Here is an 11,932-nt window from a genome sequence, read left to right on the forward strand (position 1 = left end):
TGCATAATGGTGCGTTCAGGTTCTCTTCCTTGTATCTCCTTTCCTAAATTTGACTAGATGAAATAAAGGAAATTCCCGAGAACAAACTGAATATTCTCTAGTAATAAAAATAATTAAAAAAAACTGAAGGATAAAGTTACAACTAAATTATAGTAAGACCATTTCTACTAACAAAAATACTATATATATCATTTCTACATTTGTCTAGAAAGACATGATAAGTCTGGAGGGTAAAAGACTAGACATTGGACCTTCCTGTTTGGGTGAACAATTGTCAAGTTTAAAAAATAACTCAGATTATTTTAACTAAATAGTTTAATTCTGGCTTTAAAAAAAAACAATTTCATTGAACTATTCATGTTTACATATTGATCTCTTGTCTCTTCTCATTTAGGATTTATGTCAATATCGAGGAGACGCGACAGCCCATGGTGGCCGTGCATGGTTTTAGACCAGAGTCAGAGACAAGCAGCATCAATCACACCGCAACCATGGTAAATTAGGAGTGATGCAGGCAGCCCGGGATTTGGAACACATCACAGGTGGCTCTAAACAGACAAGATGGAATTATTTTCTGAGTATGTGAAGACTGAATTCATTTAAAACCTTTGTTGTTTGAGTAGTGGAAGGTTGTCATCTTGGACTAAAGGTTAATAATAATTATGAAGATAAATGTAAAATGTAACAATATATGGTCACTACTACACACTATAGAATTGTATTTATATATATACACACACATTTTCTTATTTTAATTGTTGTTAATTCTACGTATTGGGCCCCCTGCCTTAAAGTAAAGAGTGTGAAGGCATCTAGGACAAAACTCAACGACTGAACAGAAGCTAAACTCTGTGCGATGCCAACCTCAAGAAGAAACTTAGCAAATACAGTAAGTCTGAATCTGAATGATGGGCTCCAGGCCAGATTCACACAAGAAGCCAACGGAGCTGTACTTGAGCCAGGTGATTACAGTCCATGATGTGCTCAGTAAACAGAAAACAGAAGTTAAGATTGTTGGCTGAGATAGAAGACTGAGGAACGACACAACCACAACCACAGACAGTATTTGTGTCAAGGCCAGCCTCCTCTACAACATCATAATATGAGACATAGATAGATAGATAGATACTCTCCTCTGAGACTTTATCTCCACCTGCTCCACCTTAACTGTCCCTCTCATTTTTCCATTTCTAATCCTGTCCGTCAGACTTTCGAGTGTTCTGATTTGCAGCGTTCCGTCTCTGGATGAACCTTCTACTTATACCAGCTCAGTTTGAACGTATACTGCCGTTATAAAACCTGACCTTAGACTATACAGTCAAAGTCCATATTAAACACTGTACTTGGTTCAATGAAACCACTGACATTTCAGCTCATTCCTCAAACAGCCCATCAACCAGGTATAAAACGGGCGTTAAACAGGGAAATAACTGGAGCTAATTCTAAGATTTTCTTTTCCTTCTCCACACATTTGTCTCTGACATGGAGAGAAACAGCCAACTGTCAGAAAGACCTGTGACGAACCCCACGTCTGTACTCATGAAACAGATATTACTACATTCCTGCCGGCGTGAGCTACACATCAAGGTAACGCTGTAGAAGTAGATCCTGGACAGAAGCTATTTGTTTTATTCGCTCAAAACTGGGGCTGAAAACTGTGTGGAACTCTGGTCCATTAGTGATGTCGGAGTAAAGGGACAAAAAAGTGGAGTTTTCTTTGGAAGTAGGGAATTTTGATAAACCCAAGGACTTAAAAACAAGAACATTAAATAAATATAAGAGTGTAGGAAATGCCTGACTTTATGGCTACATCACGGCCAAGAGTTTAATGATGTCTGTAATAATAGTTTGTTCACAGTTATGGTCACTCTGGACCTCGGTTAACTATTTAACTAGCTTTAATAGAAGTACTTAAATATTAGTTCATTAAAAATGGAGGAGAGAAAAGAAATGTGTTGAAAAGGGGAGAGTTTGGAAGCGTAAATAAAAGGAGAGAAGAGGAGAGTAGTTTTTACTTATTGTTATCTGATTTAAAATGATGAAAAAAATTTAAAAATAATTACTATGACATGGGAGAGATTTTAAAAAACAAACGTGAAAATAAACGGCCCTTCATTTTGTTTCTTTTTGAACATTTTTTTAAAAGTTTTTTTTTGTATTAAAAGTAATCTACACCACCACTTAACCGTTGTAGGCCAGTGTGAAGAACACAGGAACTATGTCAAAATGAATGTGGCAATTTCACATCAAACACGCGCTGCGCAATCTTGAAAGACTTCCTAAATTTAGCGATCAACTTACCATATGCTGCACAGACACGGCACCGGAGATACAGTATGTTTATCGGAACGGCGCTTAAGAGGAGCAATTACTTCACTTTGAACTCGGAAAATGCAAATAATGGAAACCGTTAGGATTCACCGACACTGTGAATTCCAGGGTGCTACTTTTGGCAGCAAATCATCTATATTTATAATTCCTACATATTGCTCTCTGGTTGAATGTGACAAATGTTGTCTAAAAATTACCCCGTGATCCACAACGGCAACATTTACATGTTTATATCAGATGAACGGCTGCGTTAAATATGCAAAAAATATGCTTTTTAAGGGGAAAACAACAGACTTTTAGGTCAGGATAAATACAAAAAAAACCCCAGAAAAATATGTAAAATCCCAGTGGGACCAATTTGTCTGAGTTAAGTTAAGGAACAAGAGCAAGGCAGCAGGATAGTGTGAGGAGACAGATGGCAGTGGGCCACGTCCCATACGGTTGTAAAGCAGTGTTTTTCTAACTGTGAATGTGGCCCAGACGCGGGTCACCGGTCGCTTCAAGTGGACCCTAAAAAGATTATGTCATAGTGAATGGGGATCTTAAGCTGAACAGTCAGGTTGTGAATGGTGGTCCCATGTGATAAAAGTCATTGATTTGCTCCAAGATGACAAGCTGGGAGAGTATATAGTCAGTGGACCATAAATGGAGCAGCTGTTTTCATTGAAGAAAAGTCAGACTCTACAGCCCTGCTGGTTTTTTTTTTTTTTGGTCCAGTCATGATGGTGCTGAAGAAACTTTTCATCAGAACTTTTACTTTTAACTTTGTTTTTTTCCTTTTGTCCTCCACCTGCCAGTAAGAGTCCACAGGTCTGAGTCAAAGACAACTCCACGGCGTGATGTCTATGCTTTAAAAATTTATTTTCTCATTTTCCTCAGGCAGAAAATTAAAAAGTCTGACAACAGAATTTCATCTGCACTTGAGAAAGCATGTTTCAACTGCGACAGGTGTTAGCCAAACTGAGTCCTTCAACTAGAGTTCACCCTGTCACTGTGAAAGACCCCCCCCCCTCAGAAGTTTTCGGTTTGTTCATCCCAGGGACGCTGGGATTTAACTGGCTAACCTTGCAGTGGTGATGCTTCGTTTAACACTGGCTGTGTGGCTTTGTGCTTTTCAATAAAGGCCAGAAAAGTAACAAAATGACACGAAACAGAGTTTTCCCTCTCTCTCACACTCTCGGCGCTGTCAAAACCCACATATTGTGTTTACACAAATCAGTGCTCCACTGGGCAATTGTGGAAATCTAAATTCAGAAATGGCCTCCAGCCAGTTTCAGGCTTCAGGCCAGTTCTGTGGAATGTGGAACACTTGGAACAGAAACAGAAAAGAAGAAGACAAAAAGTGTTGAATGTGAGTTATGGATATTTGCCAGAGACTGGATCTGTGATACTGCCTGCACATCTGAAATACATGAAAACCTATACAGCTGCAGCCCTGCTTCAGACGTCCACTGATGAACCGTAAATGTTCACAAAGACGGTGTCAAGGAAACGTTCTCTGGTCTTTAGGACCAAGTCGTAAAACTGGTCATTCAGTTAGTTTTCTCCGGTCGCTGCATCAGCTGTTTGTCTCGACAAGACTTTTTTTTTTTTGTTTGTCAGGAAATTATGAAAATGTTAGGGAAAGTTACATCAAGAACCAAATGGTCTTCATTTATGATACAGCCTAAAGAAAAATGTTACAGATGAAAGGATAAAATCTGAAAAAAAAAAAAAAAAGAATATATATATATACATATATATATATAAATATATAAACTTAATTAGCAAAAGTCTCACAGAGGAAAAAGTCCAAGTTTTGATTTAGACCAGAGGGCACATTTTAAAACTGTCACCAAGTTCATATTAATCTTCCAACTAATTAACTTATTAACTTTAAACTATCACTAACTCATAGGGCATTGACGACTTCAGATTTTTTCTTCATGCCGTCATCACATTATCAGAGGCTGAACTACAGACGACCAATGAGCAGCTAACTCTCCATACATGACTGTTGTAGCTACTGAGCAGCTAACTCAGTAGCTACATTACTGTTGTAGCTAATGGAGAGGCCATCTTGGCGTGTTCTTGTGTTACTGTTCCTTCCGTGTAGAATAACATTTCCACTCAATTTATGGATGACTACTGGTAGGTTAAGTAAAGGTTAAAATACCAGCGTAAGTTAACCAGAAGTAAACAATGTGTTAGCAAACATGAAGAAAAGAAATTTGACTTCTTAACTTCCAGAGTGCCATTAAGGTCAACAAATTGTTTCCAATGGCCTAGGAACCAATAAATGGGACATTTAGGTTTGTTTCCCTCGTTTTTGTTTGTTATTCCTTCTCTGCTTAATCCTCGTCAGGGCTGTGGCAGGGACTGGATCCAATCCCAGCAGTCATTGTAGTCCATCAGAGGGACAAAACAAACAACCGTTCACACCCGCCTCCGTACTTATGTTCAATTTACCAAGAGTGTCTAAATAATTCAGTTCTATGGGAGGAAACTTGAGAACCACGTGGAATGCTTAAGCACACCAGGGCAGAAGAGAAAAACTCTGAAGGAGAAACACTGTCATTCACCACAGGGGATTGAACCGGTGATCTTCTCGCTGTAAGGCACAAGCACTAACCATTCTTAAGGGGCCAAAGTGAAAACAAAGCCATGTAAGTACAAGCACTTAAGATGACGGTGGGAGATTTGAGACATAAATACCGTAGTAATACAGAGTGGAGATCGGCCAAATGAGAGAACATTAGAACCGGCCAGAAGATTTAAAAGACGCATCAGGTTCATATCAAGAAGTTAAGAGATCTTATTAGACAGAGCTGGAGAAACTAATCCCATGCAGTCAGAGTGAACTGTGGTGTAGTATCTTATACCTAAAGTCTACGTCTATAAACGTCTGTGTTCACCACCAAAAGTCGTCTTCAACTTTGGTCTGAACACCAGCGTGTCTCTTCACGGACCTCGACTACAAGACCTCGTCTTATTATTCCTGTCAAGTGTGAACAAGTGTTTTTGTATCATCATTTCGACTGTAGTGGTGCAGCTCTCTGCACTACTATGTTAGCAGGTAACAACGTAGATTTGGTGAAACTGTCAGGTCCTCAGAGTGATTATTTAAGAGCCACTCATCTGGAGAAAAGTAGAAGAGAGAACGAGACTGAAGAGATTTCTTTTGAGAGAAAAAAAATCTCTTCAAAAGACTCTTTTGTCCTGAAGGTTGCAAAGATACGAAATACTGAGATTTTCACTGTGATTGGAGCAGGATGGATAAAGAGGTGGAGATCGTTTGGACATGAGTTGTGGAGAAAAGTGAAAATATTGGACAAAGGATGTTAGAGATGGAGTTGTCAGGGAAGAGGACCAAAGGAAGACCTCAGAGGATCTCTGTGGCTGTCCTAAAGAAGGACATGGAGACAGCCGGCGTAACAGTAGAGGCGGTGGGGGATTGGGTGAGAGGGAGGCAGATGAACCCCTGAAGGGAAGAGCCGAAAGAAGAAGACAAAGAAACAGTCCAAGATTGGAGGAGTTGGTGAGATAGGGTTTGAAGAGCAAAAGGCCGTGTCTCTCTTCATATACACTGGTCACGCCTCCAGACTGGGTTTTATCAACCAGCAAGTTTAAGACACTGCATTCGTTATCAGTCAAACTTTTAAATGTCTTTTAATAAATCATTCACTTTATGAAGACATGGATCCAGTCTGGAGACGTATCTGACGGACATTTAGAGCTCTTTTCTAAAGACATTTTTGAAACCTTTCCCTCTTTGCAGTATTTTTGTACTAAAGGCTGTATAAAAAGTGTCCAAATAGGCGTACAGTTGAAAGGATGTTACGTTCACACACACACAGATACGTATGTAAACCTCGTCAAATGCAAATGAACTGCACGAGCCTGCAAACACTTGAGCTTCTTGACTTGACACTCGTGGCTCAATGTAAGGTTCTTCAACCTTGACTCTACACATATGTACACGAGACTGCCTCAATTTCACACTCTCACACTCACACTGTGGTTGTCCATAACTGCACTTAATGGGGAGCAGGAAAAAAAATAAACACATAAATATTCATGTCCAAATCCATGACATTCTGACGGTCCCACATAAACACAGCACGCACTCAACGAAAACAGAGGGATTTACTGGAATCAGGGCTCAGTATGCATGAGCACAGTGTGTGACACCAGACAAAAGACACAGTATATTATATTATACATCATGAATATGAATCCTGGTGTTGCCACATTACAGTAACTTAGACAAATACATGCAATGATCCAAGTACTTCCCAAAGCTAGTATTTGTATTCTGCTGGTGACACGTTTGTGATGTAAACCATGTCTCACAGCCGGGAGACACATGTTTATGTGTGACTGCATGTCTGTAACTCCACGCTACAATTACATTCTCCTTTATATGTGTGTGTGTGTGTGTGTGTGTTTTTATGCATATCACTTTGTGGCGTACGCTCAGTGTGTGTATTCCTAAGATATTAATACAGTACTCAAGTGGGTGAATGAGTGTCACCCACTCAACTCCCATGTTAACGTTGAAAATGTCATGCTAAAGCTCCACTTTGACACGCGTGCATGTACACACACAAACTGTTTCTAAGGGTTTTGTGAGCACCTTTATAAAGTTAGCACCCTTAAGATGTCCCCCCGAAGACAGAAGTCCCTTCAATCATAGCTCTTTTTTTTCCAAAACACTGTCCACACAAGTATAGCTACACCGGAAAAGACACACACTTTAATCTCCAACCCACCGTGGGGCAGAAAAGTATTATTTGACAAACCATTAAAACTGATTCTCTATGCCTCTAAGAGACAGTGACGGAGAAAGGAAGAGGCAGAGACGGTAAAGGATTACAGCAGAGAAAACCAGAATTAGAAGACAACCCCCTGTCCCCCATTCCTTCCTCCCTCATTTCCTGTTTTCAACCACCCTCCATCCCCTCATCTGATTCTATCCTTTCCTCCCTCTGTCAGGTTTGGTTTAGCCTCCTGTGACATGTGTCCTCCACACGCCTGTGCACTGTGAATGTGTGTGTGAGGTAAGTCTACTGACAAGGTGCTAACAGCAGTCACACACTGTAAAACACAAGGCACAGGGGAAGGGCACCTTCACTCACGACAACTCCTGGACTGTATATAAACATATTTTACATACGGACCTGCACATACCACACATGTACAGGATTTTAGTTCAGGTCAAAACTTTAATTTAGTCAAAAATGTAAACTAAATTTCAGCTGCATCCTTAAGCTAACGCTAAGTCATCAAAGAAAACACTGGTCAAGAGAATGTTGAGGTATTATATGTATTTTAATTTTGACGACTGAACGTAAACATAGATGAACACAGACGTTTTAAGTGATGCCCCAAAGGCTAGAAGACAAAAATACGATTTGTATCAGTTTCTTAGTCCTCGTCAGTGAAGTTAACGAGTCGAATTTAAAGACTTTGTCAGGGTTTATGTCAGTTCATGTCAGGGTTTTGAGTTTTCACACTCAATCCTACAGTATTTGATCCTGTACTACCTAAAGCCCAACAAGTACAACACTGTTCACACTGACTTTTCATTTGGGATTCACTGCCCACTCTCTACCTGTTTCATTCACACTGAAAAGTGGATCGAGTGCGCGTTAATTTTGCATAATTGCTAAAGTGACATACACACATTGCCATGTGATCAGCACAGCGTGTTTATTGAGAAGTGGATCGAATGCGCGTTAATTTTGCGTAATTGCTAAAGTGACACATACACATTGCCATGTGATCAGCACAGCGTAGTAATTTTTATGACTTTGTACTCAAATTAGTTACTTTGACATGGAAGCACCCCCCGCCCCCCCCTCGAGGTGACTTGGTTAATGCCCATCAGTTGAGCAGTGAGTGTGTATTAATTTGCAGTATTCAAGCAAACCTGGAGCGTAGTCGCACACTGCCCACTAGGGCATCACTTCCATAAAGCAACTTTCGATGAGCAACTTTAGAGTCGACCTCTGGTGGTGCAACTACAGATACACAGTCCTGAAGCTGGGTGAAGGTACTGCTCCACCACCAGGTCAGGTTTAAACACAGAAACCATTAATCAGGGTCTGTTGTTCTTCCCCGTCGGGGGATTTGTTTGGTTTGTACAGTTCAACTCTCAGCCTCACCCTGCTGTCGATACAGGCCTTAAAATAAATCCAGAACCAATGAATGAAAAAAAAACGGCTCCTTTAATCTGTATTAATTACAGGCTTAGGTCGTTTAAAAGAGCTTTATATTATAGAAAACTATTTGTGAGCACACTTTTAATCAAAGAAGCAACAAATTGGCTTAGAGGGGCAGCCAGGGAATCTCATTTCATGCACATGTATGTTGTTTAGTCATAACATAACAACAGGCCTGATTAATTCTAACTAGCAGAGCTGGTTGGAATTCTTACCCAATATATTTGACAATTTGAAAAATTTAAAATACAAATAGAGGTCATTTTAGGCTGGCCATTTGATCAGTGGATCTCGAGTCAAGAGTGGACGGCCTCTGTGCTAGACGGACGGTCGGGTGTAGAAACGACAGACGTGACATCACTCTCCCAAACTCCACATCCACTCATACACACACTCATCCATGTTTGACTGATTGCCAACCTTCTGTTGCAGCTGTGTTCCTTCACCACATGCTTCTCGACTGAGACATAAAAGCTGCGGAGACCAGAATCCTGCGTCTTCTGCTGTTTGTATTTACAGCTACAGACGAGCGGCGGTCCCCCGTCATTCTAGGTTCAGGATAGAAAGTCTTCGTCCTGCATCGTGGAGGTTTCGACTTCATATATATATATATTTTTTTTTAAACTCAATTCTGAGCTCCACTCATTAGACAAAACTGACGGCCAGCCAAGTTGAGTCACCTGCCTTAAAGATTACCTACAAAATTCTTTATATTATTTTTTATTTATGATGAAAGTGAACAACACTGTATTTAAAAAAAGAGCAGTCAGCAGTTCAACGAAAAGAGGAATTTTTGTTTTCACACAGCTGTAGAGCTGAGGATTGTTAAAATCTTTTCCATAAAGTAAATCAATGATGTGAAGAGACTGTGGTAAAATTGGTGTCATTTTTATGTCGGGCTTAAAAGGCAGCTCTGAGAAATCAGCTTTGTTTAAACAAAAAAAGAAGAAAAAAAATCACTGCAACAGAGTTACAGTGATTTAAGAGTTTAAACTTTAAAAAAAAAAAAGACTCACTCAGACAGAACCTGTGCGTAGCGTCTAACATCTGACACTGACAAATAGCAGAAGAAACAACATCACATCGTCTGCAGACTATTTTACATTCTCTAACTCTTCTGTTATTTTCTTTATTAATTTATTCACAATCAAAACAGATGGGTTTTTGGTCCTTTTCCAACATCCGCTCGGACTAAAATACTGTAATATTTTTAAACGTTAGTTGGACTCTGTGTTAAATTGTTCTTTTTCTACTTTTACAACAGAGGCTGTGTTGCCTCGTATCATCTGCGTTGCTTTCCTTTTAATCCACTTCATCCAAAACGGTTTGCCTTCACTGCTCTTGGTTGCTGCCTTTTTCTTCTCATCTATTTTTTCCCCCAGTCTTCCAGACTGACGACATCACAACTTTGACACGTCCTCGTCTCTTCTTTGTTGCTGACTTTTGAGCCCTATCCTTTTTGGTCTTTCACAAAGTGGCAGCCGACTGTGACGTCACCTCTCGGCTTGTGAACTGTCACTTCTGACTCTTTTTTTGTAACAGTGATATTTTTAGTGGAAAAGGAAAAAATAAAAAGGTGAATGTGTCAGTGGGTGCGAAGGGCTGCAGGATGTCAGCTCTGTCATGTCATCTAAATAAATTTAATTTTATTTATATATATATATATATATATAATATAAAAACATATGTATACATATATCAAGATATATATGTGTATATATGTTTATATACATATACATTGTATATGTATATATGAACATATACATACATATATAAATATATACACATATATACATATATATGTACTTTTCTGGAGATATCTTTAAAATTGAAAGTGGATTAAATTGCAACATTGTGACCTCCTAAGTCAATATCATGATAAAAAACAAAAAATTTGCAAAGTGCAATATGAAAAAAAGGGAAAAAGAAAATGGAAATAAATTAAGATCATTTCAGTGAATTAAGATCAATCCCTCAGAATAACAAAAATAAATTACAGAATGAAAACATAATCTATGAGACGGCCACACTAAAAAAAATAAAGTTGCCGGGCTTAGAAACACAGCGGGCAAGAAGACAGTAACAACAGCAGCCATTACAGATGAACAGTCTACAACCAGCCTTCATTCTGCTACTAACGTTCCTGTCTCTTTGACTCTGACTTTCCACACCCATGCTCCACTGTCAAACAGGGAGAGAGTTCTATTCGTGTAAATAAACTACCAGCGTGCTGTAGTCCGTGTCTGTGCAGCCAAGTCTATAAACAATAATCTGTCAGCTGTCAGTCTTCTGTCAAAACCCATCTTCACGTGTTGCTATAGTAACCTCGTGGGCCTCCATGAGTCTAAAATAAGATGACAATGTTCTCATAATCTTTGTGTACTGCATTTGGCTACAGGGCTGAAATATGTAAAATATGCTGACTCACTGGCTTACAGGAGACCTACTTCATTATTTAGGAAAGTGCAGGTTGTTTTTTAATGTATATATATAAAAAAAAACTCTAGAAGAAGAAGAACTGTTTTTGTTTTTATACAGGTCTCTGTAGGAGGTTCAAACACACTGTGGTAAAACTGGCCTGCTCCATTCAAAGGGATTCAGTTGAACCAGATAAAACATATTACTGAATGCTTTTCATCAATATATAGACACATATATATACAGATATACAAATATATATATACATATATACAAATATGTATGTATATACACATGCAAACATATATATACTGTACATATACACACATATATACATACATACATAGATATATACATACATATATATTGTATGTGTATGTACATATATACACATATACAGATACATCCATGCATACAGTATGTATGTATGTATATATATATACGTATATATTTGTAAATACATGTATACATGTATTACAGGTACCTGTTATATGGTCAGAGACTGTGAACTCTCTGCATTTACCCAAGGGGACCAAAAGTTCTGGGAGTCCTATGCAAATTCTGGGAGAATTTCTGGGTTCCGGGAGAATTATGCAAATAATATATGATGCGCACCTGAGGCCGAGAGACTAGAAATCAGACGATGGCTTGCGCGTGACAGAGAGCGAGAAGAAAAAATGTGGGTCTTTTTGGGGGTCACAGAACAACGGAACAGACCACTGTTCCACACTTTAAGTGTAGGTTTTTTCTTATATTTTTTACTCCTTAAATCACAAGTACAGTGTGGTGAACACGCTTCAATACAACAGTCAAGAATCACATGACTAACTCCCTCCATTTTCTTCTAGTTTTAATACGAACCTTAAAATCGTCACCACTTTATTCAGCGATGACACTTTCATTAATTCAGCTTTTGTCCTCTGTCTTATTGTTTTCAAATGCAATGCTGATAACCATGGATGGATGAACGTAGAGAATCA

At 39.0% G+C, this 11,932-nt stretch overlaps 1 protein-coding gene across 5 annotated transcripts in view; it reads right to left on the bottom strand.

The window, feature by feature from the left end:
- The window catches only part of csmd1a (CUB and Sushi multiple domains 1a), a 118,802-nt gene that overhangs the window by 5,234 nt on the left and 101,636 nt on the right, over positions 1-11,932 (bottom strand). For 2 of the 5 annotated variants that reach the window (XR_003049727.1, XM_025055645.1), the window contains exon 3: positions 431-548. The exons of the other annotated variants lie outside the window; for them this stretch is intronic. Coding sequence is in view for 1 of the 2 variants with exons in the window: in XM_025055645.1 (XP_024911413.1) it covers positions 500-548 (49 nt within the window). In the remaining variant the exon portion in view is untranslated. Of the gene's footprint in view, positions 1-430; positions 549-11,932 lie in introns of those variants that run through there. 5 annotated transcript variants of the gene reach the window in all.

The sequence above is a fragment of the Cynoglossus semilaevis genome, chromosome 5, assembly GCF_000523025.1.
Source record: "Cynoglossus semilaevis isolate Cse_v1.0 chromosome 5, Cse_v1.0, whole genome shotgun sequence".
NCBI classification, from domain to species: Eukaryota; Metazoa; Chordata; class Actinopteri; order Pleuronectiformes; family Cynoglossidae; genus Cynoglossus; species Cynoglossus semilaevis.